Source organism: Podarcis raffonei, chromosome 4, assembly GCF_027172205.1.
Source record: "Podarcis raffonei isolate rPodRaf1 chromosome 4, rPodRaf1.pri, whole genome shotgun sequence".
NCBI lineage: Eukaryota > Metazoa > Chordata > Lepidosauria > Squamata > Lacertidae > Podarcis > Podarcis raffonei.
In genome coordinates, this window is record NC_070605.1 from 97909268 (window position 1) to 97929489 (window position 20222).

At 45.1% G+C, this 20222-nt stretch overlaps 1 protein-coding gene and 1 long non-coding RNA gene across 2 annotated transcripts; one reads left to right on the top strand and one right to left on the bottom strand.

The window, feature by feature from the left end:
• Positions 1-5450: 5450 nt before the first annotated feature.
• On the top strand, positions 5451-9450 carry LOC128412410 (uncharacterized). The gene is made up of 9 exons (XM_053385288.1): positions 5451-5569; positions 6720-6796; positions 7194-7225; positions 7360-7476; positions 7605-7684; positions 7838-7931; positions 8038-8121; positions 8210-8314; positions 8446-9450. Exons 1-9 carry the CDS (start codon positions 5451-5453, stop codon positions 8680-8682), a joined length of 945 nt encoding a protein of 314 aa, XP_053241263.1. The 3' UTR covers positions 8683-9450.
• Positions 9451-12928: 3478 nt separating this feature from the next.
• Positions 12929-14352, bottom strand: LOC128411969 (uncharacterized). Its single transcript, XR_008329987.1, has 2 exons — positions 14251-14352; positions 12929-13400 (listed from the first exon to the last, which is right to left on the bottom strand). It is a non-coding gene; the product is annotated as an uncharacterized LOC128411969 (long non-coding RNA).
• Between the last annotated feature and the right edge of the window lie 5870 nt (positions 14353-20222).

A 20222-nucleotide genomic window follows, 5' to 3' on the forward strand; every position in this document is an offset into this window, starting at 1 on the left:
GAGGGAAGTCTGGGGGGGAGGGGAGGGAAAAAATAGGGGGGGGGAATTAAGGATGTGATATATATATATATATATATATATATATATATATATATATATACTACTGACAGCTGCACGTTTGGTGACAGCGTATTTTTGGAAATTCCAGGCTGAGCTGGCCCTTGAGGTTTGGTTCAAGAATATCTGAAACGTGGCTATTTCAGAGCAACTAACTGGGCTTAGAAGGGTCGCAAAAGGTGTTATAAGGAGAGGCCCCCCTTCTTTTCATATGTAAGGGAAGTAGACAGCAAATTTCCCCCACTAATTTCACAAACGTATCTGTGGAGAGCCTAGACTGACTGATTCTTTCCACACAATTTGTTGTTGTTCTTTAGTCGTTTAGTCGTGTCCGACTCTTCGTAACCCCCTGGGCCAGAGCACGCCAGGCACTCCTGTCTTCCACTGCCTCCCGCAGTTTGGTCAAACTCATGTTAGTAGCTTCAAAAACACTGTCCAACCATCTCGTCCTCTGTCATCCCCTTCTCCTCATGCCCTCCATCTTTCCCAACATCAGGGTCTTTTCCAGGGAGTCTTCTCTTCTCATGAGGTGGTCAAAATATTGGAGCCTCAGCTTCAGGATCTGTCCATCCAGTGAGCACTCAGGGCTGATTTCCTTAAGAATGGAGAGGTTTGATCTTTTCGCAGTCCATGGGACTCTCAAGAGTCTCCTCCAGCACCAGAATTCAAAAGCTTCATAATTCATACCTCAAACTGGCAGCTATGCTAAGTGTTTTGGTAATACTTATATTTAAGGATAAGAATCCATATAAGACAGAATACTGCAGAAAACCCACCGGCAAATTACAACCCAATTACTGCCGTTTAAGCAATACTGATAAAAAGGCAGCAAACTGCCAAAATGGAATTGGCGTCAGTTAATAAAAAATACGCAAATTATTTTGATTCAGTCAAGACATTAATTGGCCAAAGCACAGATGATTACACAGCTGCAAATTCTTTAATACTTTGACAAGCCTGCTTTAAAGTTCCTGAGGCTCTCAATTGTTTTGCAGCCAGGGCTATGGTTCTGCCAAAGCAATTCGTTCCTAAATCCCATTCATTTTAGTTGGCGAGTGAAAAGTGCATGCCTAAATGTCCCATTCCTCATGGTGTTAGCCCTCAAATACTTCTTACAAAACGGCAGGATTTCCTGAAATGCACACTTGCCGTTGTGCACACAGTATGGAATCGGCTTAGCAGGTCAGCCTGTTCCCCTTGCTTTGCTTTCGGAGAGTATTATATGATGCCATTTGTATGTTTCCATAAAGGAATCCCCAAAGTAGCAATTTTGAAAAGGTACATCTGAAAAGTGCTGGCCAATTTTGTATTGTTCAGCAAGGTAGATCTCAAATGTGTGACCCAGCTGTAGAACATTTCCCCTCGTTTTTGTTGCTGCTGCTATAGTCAATTTAAATTTAAAACGCTAGCTTGAAATCAGAACACAAAGGCAACCGCGGAGAAGACGGTGGCAAAAACAGGTGAGATGATGTTCCAAAGGAGCTGCCTGCCTTCTTTACATACCAGCGGTGGGAAATCTGTGGCCTTCGAGCTTTTGCTGGAGCATAACTCCCACTAACCCTAAATTTGGGCCATTCAGACTGGGGCTGGTGTGAATTGTGGTCCAAAACATGCTTGGGGAAGGCTGACCTAGACAGCCACAGGTCACCCATCCCTCCTGTACATCATTATGATGTACTGAAGAATATTATTATTTGCTCATAACTATAAACTACTAAACATAACTAAACATAACTACTCCTGAAGACGGGAGTGCCTGGTGAGCTCTGGTCCATGGGGTCACGAAGAGTCGGAGACGACTAAACAACAACAACAACAAAATACTCCTGTTAAGCACTCACTCAACCCTCCCACTGGAGTTACTTAGCTTTGGCTAGATTATGCCTGGTATTATGATCAAGCATATTTTTTTTAAAAAAACCCTATCCTGGACCATTGCTCCTAATGTCTGGGAGTCGTAGATGGCAGCTGTATTCCAACAACATCTGGACTTGCCCACCGCTGCCATAACACTAGGTTTCCCCATGTGAGGTGTGGAGAGGAATTTTAATCGGGGAAATGGGATTACTTTCCCTCATCTGGTTCCCTTTCTTCCATCTCCAGCCCAGCTTCTATTTAAGCCAGTGAGACATCCTGACTGCACACCTCCTATGTCAGAGATTCACATTACGGACATCCAATTTGCTGCTAAGGTGGCAAATCTGTTTTTTCGAATTTCTGGCACTGCCGTCTATTACCACCAGAGGGCACTCTAATGCTAGACAGCAAACTGAGCAGCTTCCTCCTGTTTGAGGTCACAACGCTATAAAATGTAGATATGTTATATACTGCAACATTATACATTATACACATTGTACATATCTGTCTGTCTGTCTGCCTAGGTTACGTGTGGCCAGAGGGAGGGACTTTGGGCTTCTTTTTCTTTGAACTTCCCCTGACAAATTGCTTCTGAGGTGGGGGGAGCTTTCAAAAGTGCTTTGTGTTGCGGCCCAAGGCTCAGCTATTTAGAGAGAGAGAGAGAGAGAGAAAGGCATCCCTTCTGATGCTAGCCTTTGTCTGCCTCATCTGCCTTTTCCCTTCCATTTGCTATGTTTTAACAAAAATCTTATAACATTCCCCATCTGGAGAATGGACTACAGTGGTACCTCGCAAGACGAAATTAATTCGTTCTGCAAGTTTTTTCGTATTGCGAATTTTTCTTCTTGCAAAGCACGGATTCCCTGGGTATTAACGGTTTTAAGAAAAAGGAAACAAACTCACAAGACGTTTTCGTCTTGCGAAGCAAGCCCATAGGGAAATTCATCTTGCGAAGCAACTCAAAAAACGAAAAACTCTTTCGTCTTGCGAGTTTTTCGTCTTACGAGGCATTCGTCTTGCGAGGTACCACTGTACGCCGTTGACAAGAGCCCTGCTGAATCCCATCTGGAACAGAATCCTGTTCTCACAGCTAGGTGCCTCTAGGAAACCCTCAAGCATATACCTTCCAATACACATTTACCCAACAGCAGGATCTTGTACCTTTGCTAGCACTATGTACAAACATTTGAAATGCACAATATTGTTGCATCCTGCCCTATCCCCACCCCACTTGCGCGGCAACTGAAATGTCTAGGGGTGCTTCCAGCTGAGGGCTTAATACTGCAAACTGGCCCTTCAGAAATTGCAAATGGGACATTGGCCCCAGGTGGTTGTTGTTGTTTTTAACTTACCTGATTTTCTGTGAAAACTGTGGTTCTGAATATAAAACACAGCCTAGCATTTTGATGCTGCTGTCATGGGTGTGCATGCGAGAGCAGTGCCAATCTCACAATAAACATCTGTCTGGAAGCAACCTATAATACACCAGGACACGGCGAAATAGGGAAACGTACCTTTTAACTCTTCAAAACTGCAGCAGCAGCAGTACATATCACCTTACCATACGGATGAAACTGTGACTGTTAGGATTCTTTCTCCATGTTTGCAGTCATGGGATTGTTGTCTATCACATGACGCTATATGTTTTCATTCCACAGAGTGGGAAGTGATGGAGACAGGACTGACCAGGAAGAAGCGAACATGCCAGTCGGGCATGCGTCTCTACCAGGGTCCTACACAAGAGTAGGGTGATCCTAACAGTAACATGATAACATAAGACGATCCCTGCTGGATCAGGCTACCTAGTCCGGCATGCTGGGGGTTGTCCAAACCTGAGCAATGTGTGGCCTGTCTCATTAATAGAGGGACATCTGCATTACGCCCTCCCCATCCCAGTGTTGTCCCAGATCTTTTCCTCTTTAAAGGCAAGGATTTTCGAGCTTTGAAAAGTCAGAAATGGCCACCATGTGTAGTGCTCCCCCCCCCCCCCGGGTATTGAAGGGTATGCAGTACCCACACCTCCCCCCCCCCGATGTTAAAAGTGTGGCACTTATTGTAACAACTTCATGGTGATTACCAGCACTGTTTTTTTCTTAAAAAACAAACAAACAACAACAACAATAATAATAATAATGAATTTTTATTTATACCCCGCCCTCCCCGGCCAGAGCCGGGCTCAGGGCGGCTAACACCAGTAAAATTACAATAATAATTAAAAAAACCAATTTAAAATACAGGTTAAAATACAATTTAAAATGCAGCCTCATTTTAATAGTAGCCCATAGATCAAAACCATAAGGGGAGGAAAACATAAGGGTCAGACTGAGTCCAAACCAAAGGCCAGGCGGAACAGCTCTGTCTTGCAGGCCCTGCGGAAAGATGTCAAGTTCCGCAGGGCCCTAGTCTCTTGTGACAGAGCGTTCCACCAAGTCGGGGCCAGTACTGAAAAGGCCCTGGCCCTAGCTGAGACCAAACTCCCAAACACTGGGAGACCCACATTTAAAGGGCAGAAAGGGCCTAGAAAACACTGGGATAGGGAAGTTTCCCTGAGCACTCTCCTTGCTTGTGCTTCCTGGGCTTGCAGCCTCCTACAGAATCTCCCGGGCACATGTGTTTCTTTTTTCATGCATTGCCTTTGGTAAAAATTACGTAGCATAAATTTACTCTAGAACTAGGCACCTCTGCCTCAGCTTTCTATATATGTTGGGGAGTAATGCTGAACAGCCACACACACAAATACTGAGGCGCCCTTGAGATTTGTGCGCCTTCATTTTGCATGCAGAGGCCACGAGCGCAGCTGGCAGGAAACCGCCTCAGGAGCCTGGCCAGCAAACCCTGCTCCCGGCTTCCCCACATGCTGCCTGCGCACCTGCCTGCCCTCCAACAGGACGCCCCGGTTACAACAACCCTGTAAAGTAGGCTCGTGCTATGCGCTGCAGCTGAATCCCTCACAGATTGGCATCTTAACACTGCTTAAAGGCCTCCAAGGAAGGAGAGTCCACTACTGTCCCAGAGACTCTTGCCACCAGAAAGTTCTTCCTAATGTTTGGTCCTAATCTCCTCTCCTGCCCTCCTCCCCGCTGGAGCAGCAGAAAACAAGTTTGCTCCCTGATGCAGCCCTCAGATATTGGAAGATGGCTCTCCTCTCTCCCCTCAGTCTCCTCTTCTCCAGGCTAAACATATCCAGCTCCCTCAACCGTTCCTCATGAGGCTTGGTTTCCAACTGCCTCAACCATTCCTCATCAGGCTTGGTTTCCAAACCCTTCATCATCCTGGTCGCCCTCCTCTGCTCACCTTCCAGCTGCTCAATATCCTTCTTCAACTAGCCTGCACTGACTGGCAGCAGCTCTCCAGGGTTTCGGATGGGGGGAGCATTCCCAACCCCCCCCCTGGAGATGCTGCCCAGGACAGAAGACCTGCATCCAAGGCAGATGGTCCAATCCTGCGCTATGGAGATCCCTAGCCTGCCTTGAAGGATGTGGGGATGGTCTCCCTTTGGAAAAGGGGCTGCAGCAAGAAGGATGTGAAATGCAGATATGAATCTGCTGAGAGAAGATGCAGCCCAGCTGCAGGTGGAGCAGAAGGTGCCTCTAAGTTCTGACAGAGAAGCATCACCTCTCAGGAGGGGCCAGGTCCAGGTGGAGGGGTTGCCATGGTGACAAGGACCTGCCCTCCTTTGTGACATCTCTTGCTCTTCCCTTAAAAGCCTCTGACTTGCAGGCGGCCATTGTGGGTTAGTGAGGAGAGTCAGGAGAGAGAGGTAGTGGTGGTGGCGGTTGTAGAAGAGGAGAGGTTTGCTTGCTATTTTTCTTTTTCTTTTATTTATTATTTTTATTTGATTTATTTTATTTTATTTTATTTTATTTTATTTTTAATTTTTATTTTACCTTTTGTGTGTGTGCATATTTGTGTGCATTTGTGCATATTTGTGCATATTTGTGCATATTTGTGCGCATTTGTGCATATTTGTGCGCATTTGTGCATATTTGTGTGCATTTTTAAATATATTTCTTTTGTTTATAGAAGAATAGTTAGGGGTAAGTGTAGGGTTAGGGTGGGGGTTAGGTTTGGGGTTAGGGCGTGGGATCACAGTTTGGGATCAGGCTTGGGTGGGAATTTTAGCTAGGTAGTTAGCTTAGAATGGAGGGGGGATTTTTCGTCAAGAAGATGTGCAGGCTGTAATTACCATTCCTTTGCCTTCTCTTGGTCTCCTGGGGGCGGGGTGTGAGTCATGGGCCCCCTCCACAGCTTTAGCTCTCTGGTCCACCAGGGAGCTGAGTGGAGATTTGAACCCTGCTCTCCCAGGTCCTCCCAGCCCAGCCCTCCAACCACTCCAGCTCTGCCTGGCTCCATTTTGCATCTCTCCAGCTGCCCTACAAGACTGGCCTTCTCCCCCTTCCTGGGGGGTCTCTCTGGCTCCAAGAAAGACTCCACCCCCTTCCTCATGTTCTGCTCCTCTTCTGGGACACCTTGATGCTTGGAGGACCCTCCTAGGGGTCTCCTCCCTCTCCAGGAAGGGCAGGGCTGCCCTAAGAAGATGCGGCAGAGAAGCCCTTTAACAGCTGGCAATGCTTGCCTTTCCTTTGGGCTGGAGCTCTTAAACCCATAGCACTTGGGACCTCCTTTCTCTCTCTGCCAGCCATTCGTGCTCTGGGCTACCTCTTTCCAGCTCTGGCGATGACCTTGCAGGTCACAGAACTGCAGAGAGATGGCAGGAATTGGGCCAGACACCCCTCCTCACACACACACACACACGAATTGGGGCTGCCAGCTTTTGAGTCGCTCTCTCTGCTCGTCTCTTCTAGGTTCAGGTGCCTAAGGCGCCTGATCAGCTGCAACAAGGTGGCCCCCTTGGAAGTCCTGGAGCAGCCCGCGGTGTCAGGTGACCAAGTGGCCCTCCTTTTGGGGACGGAGGAGGGCAGGAATGGGCTAGGGGGGCATCTAGTAAAAAGATGCACGGAGCCAGACAGCTGGATCCAACCTGCCTATCTGCAACAGCATCTGGAAACCCAACCCCCCTCCAGCAACCACCCCGTTTCGTGGGGTCTGATGGAGGAAGAAGGGCTGGGCTGTGGGGCAAGGCAGGGGGGCAGTTATCAGTGGGAAGGGCACCTTCCCTGGGGAGCCATGTTCTTGGGGCAGGAGGTCAGGATTGGCCCCCAAGGCCTGGGGTGTCCCTCTCCTGTAGAAGGATTTGGAATCCAGGAGAAAACTCTTGGAAAAGCCTTGCAAGGGGCTCAGGGATGAACTCACCTGTCCCCATGTCCTTCTCTTTGCAGATGTGCTAGGGATCGACATCCCTTCCATTGCGGTGAGTATTGGATAAAACGAGAGCAGGGAGGGGATCCCTCAGACCTGCCCCCCTCTTGCACTCCACTCTGCACTCTCAGATACGGAGGAGCCCTCCCCCCACAAGGAACTGACAGCCTGACTTTTGCCTTTCAGCTGCTAGACAAAGATCAGCTTTATCTCCTGGGCATCATCCAGGCCTGCCAGGCAGCTCGGCTCAGGGGGCTCCGAACCCTGAAGTACTCCAAGGAGGAGACGGCCAAAGCCATTCTGGTGAGTGATGGGTGGTGTGAGGGATCCCTGCGGGGAGGGAGGGGCAGAGAGGGGCTGGCGTTTGGGGTTGGAGCCGTCCTCTGGAGACTCCCGGAAGGAGTTGACTTTCCTCCTCTGCTCTCTTCCAGGACATCCTCGGCCACTTGGAGTACTTCAGGGATCGCCCCCTGAGCCTGGCCCTGGCCTTTGAGACCCTCCTGCAGTTGAGGTGAGTGGGGTCTTTGGGGTGGGCGGGGCTGCAGGGGGTGGGGGGGCAGAACTTCAGGGGGAACTTTGGGTGGGCAAGAGCAGGCAGGAGGGAGAAAGGGGCAAAAGAGACTTGGAGGAGGCAGTGTCTAACCCCTTCCCTTTCTCTCTCCAGTTTTATGAGACCCCAGTTCAGTCCCTCTATGGTCAGTGCTATCCTCCATAGAACAACAGAGGCAGTTCTGGGGAGCGCAGATGAGGACAAAGAGGTATGTCCTCTGCTTTAACTTCTCTTTGCACAGCTCTTTCTTCTTTTTACACTCTTACAAAATTTAACCCAGCAGCACTCAACCTCTCTTCTCTCTTTTCCCACAGGAACTGAAGAGGCCATTCCAGAGCCTGCTGGGGGGTTTCCTCCTAGAAGCCCCCAATACTGGCAGCCTTCTCCAGTTGCTTACCGTAGGTATCCTGATAGCATCAGGAGTGGTTTTAGGGTTGCCCCCCTGTCCCTTACCCAACTGACTGTCCCATTTCTTTCATCCCGCAGGACCTCCGATATTACGCCCTTTTGGGGAGTGAAGACCAAAGGAAATTAGCGGCCAGCAGTATATCCCTGCTGCTGGCCCTTTCACGAAGATTCCCGAACCTCAGAGTAAGTATTTTGCCTTCCTGTATTCAGTTCTTTGGTTGCTTCCATCCTTCCTGGGTGGGGCGGCTTCTCTTACACCCATCTAGGGTGGGGTTCATAGTGTCATCTGACTCAGATTTGTCTTTCCTCTGCAGAACACAGTAATTCGGCCGGAGCTGGCTTGTTTCAGGAATAATCTGAAAGAAGGTAAGCCCCACACCTTGGGGACAGTGAACTCCCTTGTCCCTTGTTTGCCCAAGACACACCTCCCAGGTCTTCTTGCTGGGAGTCCTGCAGGACCTGCTCCCTGCCTGGCAAGCCTTTCCCACCTGGCCTGGGAGGGCAGCACCCAGACTGAATCCAGCTACAAGAAGCGGAGAGGACTGAACTGATTTTCTATCTTTTTCATTCTTTTCCATCCAGATGACATCATCATTGAGGAGTTATAATTTTCCTCCCTGAAGGAATTGCTGCTCTATTTGGACGTCTCAATTGGCCAAAGGCTGGCAGAAGAAGAGGCGCTGAGAATCAGGAGGGGGGCAGATGATTTAACCAGCCATGAAATATGGACTGAGATTGGGCAGAACAAGAAAGAAAGAAAGAATCCATGACAGACGGTCATCTAATCTCTGCTTGAAAACCTGCAAGGAAGGAGAGTCCATCACCGTCCAGGGGAGTCCATTCCTCTGTTGAACAATGTTCAGTCGGAATCTCCTTTGTTGTATCCTGAAGCCATTGGTTCGAGTCCTACCGTCCAGAGCAGGAGAAAAAAAGCTCGCTGCATCTTCCAAGTGAAAATGGCTCTCTCTGGTCTCACTGGATCAAGCTGATCCATTTTCTTGCATTCCTTAAACTAAACAGTTTTTAATGGATTTTGAATAAAAGTGCAATAATTTGCTACTATCCTGAATTTCATTGTGTTATTGTCTTCCATTGATCTGGACACTTTTCTGTTGTTGCAGCCTAAAATAGCATGAGCATTTTTTGCTGCTGCATCACTCACGGGTTGACTCACGTTATGCTTGTGGTCCACTAAGACCCCTAGATCCTTTTCCCATGTACTACTAGCAAACCAGGTATCCCTCATCTTATATTGGTGCAGCTGGTTCTTCCTGCCAAAGTGCAGAACCTTAGATTAGTGCCTATTGAATTTCTTTTTGTTTTTGGTCATTTATGATTAAGTTATTAGGGGGGAAATGGAATTAGGAGTCATTTTCATCAAAGGAATTAAGGCAATTTATACAGATCAAACTGCAAGCCTGATTGTAAATAATGCCATTACAGGAAAAATGTAAGATATAGAAGGGGACAAGGCAAGGATGCCCCCTATTACTGCTTCAATCTATATCAGCCCTAGAGGTGTTGGTTCGGAGGATAAGAAATAATTCTGACATAAAGGGGATATGGGTGGGCCAACGGAATTATAAGATAAAAGCCTTTGCGGGTGATGTGGTGTTTTCTGTAGAAGAACCATTGACAAGTGTACCTAGGTTACTGGAGGAAAGAAGGAAATAAGGAAACATTGCAGGTCTTAAAGCAACTAAAACTAAGGTTTTAGTGGAAAATATGGATGCACAGGCAAAAGAAGATTGGCAGATGGACAGTGGGCTGACAACTGAGAAAAAGGTGAAGTATCTGGAAATATGGTTAACAGCGAAAAACTCCAATTTATTTCAAGATAATTATGTAAAGGCATGTAAAGATATAAGAAAAAATCTTGAGTTATGGGGAAGAATGAAACTCCCTCTAATTGGAAGAATTTTGGTTATAAAAATGAATATTCTGCCTAAAATGCTATTTTTATTTCAAACCGCTCCAAAAGTAGGCAGAACAAGATGCTTCAAAGAATGGCAAAAATATATTTGTAGGTTTGTCTGGCAAGGGAAGGAACCGAAAATTAAATTTAAAAAATTAATAGATATATTCAATTTTTCTAAAAGTATTTTTAACAAGAAATGTGTTGTACCACTAATTAAAGGATGGGGTGGTTTCTTTTTTAAAAGGAAGTAGCACCAGCTGGTAAAGTAAAAGTTAAGATGGACTGAGGGGCAATAGGTCAATATGTCATTGGATGTGTCATAACTAAATCCGCTCACTCTTTTTTTAAAATAAAAAAAATTAAAAATGGAAGAGTGGTTTTAAGGCTGCTTATGCCTGCAAAGAGTTTTGTCTGGGCAAGGAATGTCTTCCGCATGCCAGCACTCAAAAATTCAAGCTCCTCCTTGTTGTATAACACAATACAGCCCAATTCATTGATTTTTAGAGAAGATGGACTGCTCCTCTTGCCATTGCTATGTCTGGAAGAGATGATCAGATATGTTCCATAGGAGCATCTGCCCAGATAGTGAGAGCTGCAGAGATCTCAGAAGCTGATAAATCGTCTTGAACGGCAGTCTTACGAAGTTACATTGAAGGAAGCAGGTGTGTTTAACCTGGAGATAAGAAGACTGAAGACCTCATGGAAGGTTCAAAAGGTTGACAGAAAGAACAGCAGATAAGGAAGTTGTGACGTTATCCCACCATGATAGGACTGGACAGAATATGTTTAAATAGCAGTGTGGGGCAGCCCTTTGGCTTCAAGGCACCTGAGGCAGAAAATCTAAAGATGTCACTTCGGGAAGCTATTGAATACACAGGCACAGCCACCAGGAAATGCTTCAGCTCAAGTTAAAATGAATGGGGGCTGTGCAAGAGCCACGATATCTCTCCTCATCTCCTACCCGCTGTCTCCACTTTTAGCTTAACCTGTTTCAGGATGACTTGGACTGCAAGATTATGGGAGGTTATATACATTTCTCTACCAAAAGCCCTTTTCTTTTCCAAATCCGACCAGACAATAAGTAGGGGGTGGGTGACTTAACAGAAAGGTTCCAGTTTAAACTTGTGAAACCCACCGCAGTTCCAAAAACCAGCATTTCCTCAGCTAGTTCTGTTATTTGCCAGGTTGCACAGTTGCACCACCAAAGCTTCCCCATTTATTTTTGACTTCTTCAAAATGAACGCTGATCATGAAAACCCAAGAGTCTGACAGGCTGGGGTTCTTCCTGTTCCAAAAATCTCCCCCCCCCCTTTTGCAGCATTTATCTGAGTCAAAACAGAAAGTTCATGAATGTTCTTCCCCCTTTTAAAGCTATATACAGTGTCCAACTATTCAGAGTCCAAACTGTTCCTATTTTCTGATGCCTGTCCCCTCTAAATTTTCTATACGTTTATTAGCTGCTGTTTAAAATCCAGTATATCCCCCAATGGCTTACAGCATCTAAAACTACGAAGAACCATATAAAAACTATGAAGTCAAACTATGAACTAAAAACTATGAACTAAAACTATGAAGAATCATATAAAAGAAGCAACTGCGACCACAGCAGCAGCAGCAGCAAGATCTTTCAATTCTTTCTACAGCATTCATCCCTTTCAGTGTTAGGAAGGCAATTCAACCGCCTCACTGAAAGCAATCCTGATTTTTTTTTGTAAAAAAATGTTTTTGGAGCCGACCTAAATGATAGCAAGGAGAAGGCTAATTCTATACCAGTTGTATACCACTGAAAAGGTCCTGCCCCCTTATAACTGTCATCATTTATAAAGCACTGTACACGGATGGGGAGATATCCCTGACTGCAAAAGGACACTCTGAGAGCACTCTCAGATTGTCACAATTTTGGGGTGGGATTCAATCACATGATGACACTTTCGCCTTGCCCCATAGCTGATTGGGAGGTTTTGCGCAACAAACCTGCTTCCCCAATAGACCAGACTTTTTTCTGATGTGGAAAATGTAGGACAATGCTTGACACAATGGTATCTCTGCTTCTTCTTCTTCTTCTTTGGCGACCACTTGTAGCCGAGTAAGATTGTCTTCCATAAACACAGTTTTAACAGTGAGTACATAAGTGACTGTGGAGGCCAGTTCTGGATCCACACGTCCTTCCACAGTGGAGACATAGGTTTCCGAAGTTGATCACGGTGATGGTTTGCCAAACATGACTTCCTCTTAACATGTTTCTCCCTTTGTCCTGAGCATCTTCAAAGCTGTTCTCCAGTTGGAGTGCTCCCAGGCCAGTGTTTCCCAGTTGTCGGTGTTTATACTACATTTTTTAAAGATTTGCCTTGAGAGAGTCTTTCAACCTCTATTGTTGACCACCGGCATTACGCTTTCTATTTTAAAGTTCCGAATAGAGTAGTTGCTTTGGAAGACAATAATCAGGCATCTGCACAACAAGACCAGTCCAACGAAATTGATGTTGAAGAATCATTGCTTCAACACTGGTGATCTTTGCTTCTTCCAGTACACTGGCATTAGTTCGCCTGTCTTCCCAAGTGATGTGTAAAATTTTTCGGAGACACCATTGATGGAAATTTCCCAATAGACCAGACTTTTTTCTGACATGGAAAATGTAGGATAATGCTTGCTTTGACACAATGGTATCTAATCTCCCTGCAAACAAATCAGGTTTTATGTTCAATAAACAGATAATCTGGAAGGACCCTCAGTCGCTGTTTGCCTAACTATGCATTGGGAAGTAGCCCTTCAAGTTTGTACCTCTCCTTCCATAATTCAGGTGAATGAGAAGATGAGCCTGTTAGATTGAAGAAAGATACAAATCCTCTTCATCTTTAATCCAGGTGCCACATTTCTTGGCCCCAATGTCATGTTCTGTTATTGTAAGAGTCATAATAGAGGATTATTTACATTTTTATTTCTCGGATTTAACACCAATTACTCATCTCATTTCAAGGTCAGGGATTTTCTATTAAGATGCAGAAAGAAAACTGCTGTTGAAAAAGTAATGTGGCACATCAAACCAGCCTTTTCTGAACATCACCACACTCCTCTGGTGCTGGGAATGTAGTCTTCTTCCTACAGACTGCAGACTTGAAAGCCCTTCCCTCTAAACCTAGTTTGTAAAAGTCCAGCCCGGTTTTGCAGCCACAAATGTCTTCACAACCAAATGAACACGATTGTATTTATTACGCCAGTCTTTTTACCATCCTGGACTGTAAGGAGTTAATCTGTGCTCTGCTCTGTGCCAAAGTGAAAGAAGGTGAAGAAGCAAATTCTTCTATTTTCTAATCCCAATGCTGGCCTCTCTGTGTGTTTTCCCCATTTCAGCTGAAAAAGAAGACACCTGTTAGCTCTGTAAATATCATCAGCCATCTAAGATTAGAGAGCTCCAAAAGCCTCACCCCCCCCCCGTAAGAGCATGATAAATATTTTGCTTCGAAATCATTTCAAGTGCACTTACAGGTGCCTGGTATTGATTACAGTAATTTGAAGCAGCATAGCTAAACTCAACCCATCGCCACCTCTGAGACGTGCATTTCTGTTTACTCTGCATCCAATTCACTCCTACCCCCAGTTAGAGAAGCGCTGCACACACAACATTAGCCACTTATCCTGTATCTCTCCTGCCTTTTCTTATGAAATCCTGCCTTTTGATATGTCCTTCTCCCCCAAACCAGCTTTGATCTGAATTGAAAGAAACAACGACCTACCTATGTTTTAAGCCAATAATGTGTACAAAGCCATCAAAGTAGAATGAGCCCAATCGAACTGTCTATAAACAATGAATCATGGGTGTAGCCAGGATTTTTTTTGGGGTGGGGGGAGCCAGGACTGAGCTACCTGGGACGTGATTGATCAGTTTGCAGAAGCCATGCCTATTGCTCAGGCAGGTTGCCAGTTGCGTCGCTAGAATGCACCATGCCATCATCCAAGTGACCTCAGTGAACATTTCAGTTTCAAATATTATGATTATTTCTACTTTTAGTTAAGTCTTTTTATTTATTTACTTGATTTGGGGGGCACCTGCCCCTCTGTCCTCTGGCTACATCCATGCAATGAATACCACCAGGGGGGAAATGGTGACGTGGTGTTTGCCCGTTCGTTTGAAAATGTCTGTACAGGGGGGAGAGGAAGGGTTAAAATGTAGATCAATAGGAAAGCCAGAGGCAGAGCCTACCTGTTTATAAAAGGACTTAGCCCAAGGTTTGGGTGGGGGCAGTTGGTTGGTTTCAGTGGGTTGGTTGGTTGGTTGGGTAAGGCAGTTGGAAAAGCAGTTGGCAGGCAGTTGGAAATAGAGAGACAGTTAGTGCAGTTGGTTCTTGGGGGGGAGGAGGTAGAAGAGATGAAGACAGGATAAAATAAGACTAAGAAGGTAAAGAGTAACAACGTTTGGAATGCAGTTAAAGTTTGTTTGTGTCTGCAATAAACTACACTCTTCTTTGTTAACTTGAGAATCTGTCTGAGACTAAGTGATTTACTGGGGAGGACCTGGTTGGTGGCAGTGGATTAATGGTGTACGGGTCAATAGTCCGTGATGACTGGGGGCTCCGTACGAACGCCACAGGTGCCAATCTATCCAAACCCACAAGCAGTATCTGGAGCCACAACTCTTGGCACCCCCAACTTTTATCAATGCATCTCTTAACATTTCATGTGTTTCCTAGTCTATGTAATATTGCTTCTCTTCTTTAGACAGGCTCGCCAATGTTTCTGGCTACTTTTCTGTTTCTGATGATGGAGGGTCTATCCAGTGGTACCTAACTGGTTGACAATGGGTCAAAACAATTGTATTTGACTCCTAGTGGGCCTTACCTAATTTTAATCATGGGGTAACCTTTCATTGACAAAGAGAATAAATTGTGCCCCCCCCAAGGCATGCATGTATGTGAGTCCATGTTTTAAAGTGACCTTTCTGTTTGAAACCTGTCTGCCGCACCCTGGCCTGAGAGAATAGGTTCCACAAGTGTGAACTCCTCTACCTAGATAGGGATGTCTTGATTATGGCGCTTGATCTCCAGCCATGAATGGCTTGGGTTATTCTCTGGCATAGATCATGGATGCAGCACCTGTGGACCTCCAGATGTTGTTAGACCACAGTTCCTCTCACCTCTCACCTTTGGAGTCAAACAATATTTGGTTTCTCATCTCGGCTGTAAGATTTTCAAACCTAGGCAGGGGTGTAGTGTAGGTTGGCAGTGCCCAGGGCCACGCAGTGGTGAGGAGGTGAAATGGATGTGGTACGCAGCCTAACAGTGTCCATGTCACCCAGAGATTGCAGCCGCAAAGATAAGAAAAGAAAAGTCATTCTGTTTTCTAGAGAGGTCACTTCCTGGTTCACATTTTCAATGGAGCTCAGCAATGGAAGTGCACAGCTGTACTGAGGGAGTCCTGGGTGTTGAAATTCTGCACCCCTAACCATTTTGCATGCTATGCCACTGAACCCCGGGAATGTGCATCTTAAAGAGCAGGAGGGATTGAGGCTGAAGTCGTCGCAGTTTGTTGGATGCACATGGCACGGTAACTGAACAAGGGTGCCCAAAACTCCTGGATGTTATCTTTTCTCGTTTTTCATTCAGAGAGGGAAAAAGTCAGAAACAGCAATTGCAGTTTGCCTTTGCAACTTAAGATTCAAGCCACTAGGGGCTCCCCTTTCCTTGTAAGAAAAACCCAACAGCTTCCAAAACAAAGGGATTTAGGATGGGAGGGGCGGTAATCTTAAATCTGCAATGGGTGATACTTGAGCACAAACAAGGAGGGGAGCATTGTGTTTGTGGGTCGGGTTTGTGGGGCCACGAAAGAAACTGATGGCATTAAAAGAAACAACAGCTGTGCATAGGACACGTGTGTCAGAATGTTGCATTTATCATGTTGCCCCTGAAACCTGTTGGAAGAAATAATGCTTAAAATAAAAAAAGTGTGTGTGGAGAACTATATACACTCCATACTTACAAATGAATTTATTGCATTTATGGTTATGTTTTTAGTTTTATATTGAATTGATTGTATGTGGCCTAGGGTGTTTGTAACGAGGCACCTAATAAATGTTAATAAATAACTATATATTGTCCTTCTTTGCTGAGAGTGATCTCAAAGGGATATTTGTGTGTTGGGGTGTGTGTGAGAGGTGGGGTGGCCTAATGACATCCAGCCTTTTCAAGTCTATGAAAAGAAATGGCAGGCAATACTTGGCTGTTTGCTTTCAGGTATTTGTTATTCATTCCGAAATGGCAAGCTGGAAGTTCACAGCAGTGTTTGTATGAAGCTCCAAGCTGTCCGCTCGCACCATAAATAGGTTCTCCCATCAGGGGAGAGAGGGAGGCATCTATTTCCAGTGAAACCACTTTGTTCCAGGGTTAGCATCTCTAAACGCTGCATCTCTCTCTACTTAATAGTCTCTTACGTCAATAGAAATGACAGCAAAAGATGACAAAGAGATTAAGACTGTTTTATGTAACTGAATGGCTGAGGGAGCAGGGGCTGTAATCTATCTATACATGCATGCATGCAAACATACAGTACATACATACATAAATAACATGCACACAACCCACGATGACAGCAGTGCATTTTTGGGAAACTGAATCACTTTGTTGCTCAGTCAAAACTTTTCCTGAATATTCTATCTAAACTTTATTTTTATTTTTACATGTATCTACAAAACTTCCATTCAACAGGACATACCAATAAAATACAGCAGCACAGAAGATTCTGGAAATTTGCAAAATGAAATTAATACGTAAAGAACAATATCCCTTTTTTATTTTTCTTGAGGTAGCTCCCCCCCCAAACCCCACTTCTCATAAAAGAATATTCAAATAAAGATTTGGAGGTAAAAGTTGCAGTGCGTAGGTTTCTTAAAATTTCCTCTGATCCATCTTACCTTTCCCATGACCGCTGCCTGTTTCCAAGCCCCGCAGGTGGTAACAGTATTCACACATACCCTCTTTGGGCTTTATATTTATAGTGTAAGAGAACATGCACATGAGGAATGGTGCTGGCTGAGCTCTTCTCCCTTGCGCACAGATATCTGAAGGGAAGGATCCTTCCTGGGTACTGTCTTCCAGGCAATCTAGAACTTTGAACCATTGAGGTTCCAGATCAGATAGAAGACTGTGCACATAAAGCTTAGCGCTCCCTTCAGACATGTGCAGAACATCCATGAAGACCAGGGAAAAGGGGCTATTCAGCACAGCCTGAATTTTAAGTATAATGCAGAGGCTATAGCTTTAGTATAATGCAGAGGCTGGTTGTGTGTCTAGAAACTTAAGGGCTCATCTAGCCAAAACGGAGCAGTTTAAATTTCAGTGATTTCAATGGAAGATATTTAAGCCCCCGCTTCACTCCCTTACTGAAAGCAATGGGAGACTGCCTTGTTGCCTTAGAGCTCGTTAATACATTACAATCAGCTGTCTGTTTGCAGATTTAGCATCAGGCACAAGCAGTCTGTGCATGTGAGGATTGGAAGGTAGGAATATAAGCGATATCGTGCAGGTTTTCTGTGGAAGCCGGTGTTGTAATATTTAGTTTCTGCAACTGGAGTGAGAGGCTTAACAGTTAAACAGGTAGTACTGCTAACAGCTCCTTCTGGGGCAAATGGCAGTCTGGGTAAGATCTTCAGCAAGAAACCAACATGGGGTCCTGATCCACAATGGGTATGTGATCCAGATGACTGTTTTTCATCAAACTAAATGTGGCTAGCTTAAGTGCTTATTGTAACAAACGGTTTAGTGAGCTGTCCCAGCTGGAGTTTGCCCCATTGGAATTGCATAATGTACACAAAAAGAATAATGGGCGTGTTGAAATTTTTTTGGGGGTGGAGGGTAGCATATTTCAACCATGAATACAATACAGTGGTACCTTGGGTTAAGTACTTAATTCGTTCCGGAGGTCCGTTCTTAACCTGAAACTGCTCTTAACCTGAAGCACCACTTTAGTTGATGGGGCCTCCCGCTGCCGCCACGCCGCCACAGCATGATTTTTGTTCTCATCCTGAAGCAAAGTTCTTAACCCGAGGTACTATTTCTGGGTTAGCGGGGTCTGTAACCTGAAGCGTATGTAACCTGAGGTACCACCGTATCTCTAAGTTTGACTTTGTGTTTTCCCAGCTGATCACGACAGGATCACCATGGAATGGGGTTAAAGTGAATGTGCTCTGTCTAGTGCTGAGTTCCTGCATAATCAGTGGGTACAGGAATCTCACCATTATTAACAAAAAGAAGAACTTCCACTCTGATCTCAGGCGGTTATGATGAAAGAAAACAGCACTTTTTTTAAAAAAAGGAAAGTGCCGGGTCTTACCCCTGCAGTGCCTCCTGTAAGGGACACTTGGTCCTTATTTATAGAAAGGCACTTTGTACATGCTCATATCTCTTCCGTTCCATCTTTCTTTCTTGGCCAAAGTGGGCAGGGAGCTGTGCTAAATGGGTGTGGCCAAAGCAGAAGGGGTGGGGCTACAGGACCACGATCAATAATCCTCACAGCAGTGGCTTGTTCATGCCTCTTTTAGATTCCAGCATTGGTTGAATGTCTTATTTTTCAGGAGAGCTTTTGGAGCCTGTTGTTGCTAATGTGCTGACTGTTCTTTGTTTTGATACCTGCCCTTTAGTTTTATGGGTTTTTACATTTTGCTATCGTATTGACTTTATGATTGGTGGCTTTTATTCTCTTTATGGATCGTATGCTATTTCGAGTGCCTTTTGGCAGAAAATGCAACTGAAAAGTCCGGTAATATAAATGAAAGCATGTTGTTTATGTGCAGTACTGGGTCTAGGAAAAGGTTGCAACCTGGAGCTCTTGTTTCTGCCTCTCTTGTGAGGTAGGATTCTTTAAAGACACCTTGGGATTTTCAGGTGCAGGTAATGCCCCAACCATGAATGTTATTTTACCTTTGTATGAACACATGGACAATCCAAACTCATGGTTATATAATGGGAAAGCGACTAACCTAGGTTAGGTCTCCTGCCTAGCAATTCAGTAGCATTGGACAAAATGGAAAAGACCCTTGTTGTTCAACTTCAGATTTATAATTGCAATACTTGCTAAGGCTCCAGTAATGGTAGGTTGTATTGCAATACAAGTAGAAAACAAAATTCTACAGTGAACGCTTAGATCCTAAAACCATTTTCCCATAGGTTACAGACATGATTGCAGCCAGCTTCTCTGTTTACATGAGCAGGGGTTTAATTGGAGAACTTTTTCTGTTACTTCTCACAACACTTCAGTTTAACAACAACTATGTCCAAAATCACTCTGTTTTTATGTAGTGACTCTCGGGGTGTGCGTGCATGTGTGTCTGCAAACAAGGATCCGGTCAGATAAGATTCTGACAGTGTTATGGTTTGCATGCACACATTGCTGGATCAGAGATAGCCAGAGATAGGTGAGTCTTTTGTGCAATGCAGCAGATAGACCTTTTTACGTTCTTATGAAATACTTAGAACGTTGCTGAGTTTATGGAAGTAGCTCTTAAAAGGTGTAGAGATGAGGGGCTTCTATTCCTCTTCATCATTCTCCTGGATCCTCTGTAGCCCTGTTCAGGTATTAGGATTCTATATTGGCGGCATCTGGCTACAGACTCCACCACCCCGATGGTGGGAAGGGGGCTTGCACATGCATTGACTTGAACGTGCTCACAAGCCTTCTCCTGATCAGGAACCTTATGAAATCAAGGTTCCCTTTCAGAGGGAGGCTTGTAAGTGAGACTGGAGGAGAAATTTAATTCTGTTCACACTTAGAGGCAAACCTACCTAATTCACAGTTTCTGAAACAATACTCGAACCAGAACACAGCCGTTCTTTGAAACTCACACTTCTCCAAGTTGAAGGCAGTTCTCCTGTGCTGACCTTTAAAGACCTAAACGTCCCTGGTCCAGTATAGCTGAAGGAACATCTCCACCCCCATCGTTCACTGAGGACACTGAGGTCCTCCTCTGAGGGTCTTCTGCTGGTTCCCTCAGTGTGAGAAGCAAAGTTACGGGGAAGCAGACAGGGCCTTCTCGGTTGTGGCGCCCTCACTGTGGAACGCCCTCCCATTAGATGTCAAGGGGATAAAGAGCTACATAACTCTTAGAAGACATCTGAAGGCAGCCCTGTTTAGGGAAGTTTAAAATGTTTGATCATGTTTTTTAATATTCTGCTGGGAGCTGCCCAG

Excerpts from the sequence above, each read along its gene's own strand:
- LOC128412410 (XM_053385288.1), top strand. The coding sequence starts at position 5,451 with ATGAATCTGCTGAGAGAAGATGCAGCCCAGCTGCAGGTGGAGCAGAAG. Across the intron at positions 5,570-6,719 it reads CAGGTGGAGGGGTTGCCATG|GTTCAGGTGCCTAAGGCGCC; the intron begins GTGACAAGGACC and ends CGTCTCTTCTAG. Across the intron at positions 8,122-8,209 it reads GCCTTCTCCAGTTGCTTACC|GACCTCCGATATTACGCCCT; the intron begins GTAGGTATCCTG and ends TTCATCCCGCAG.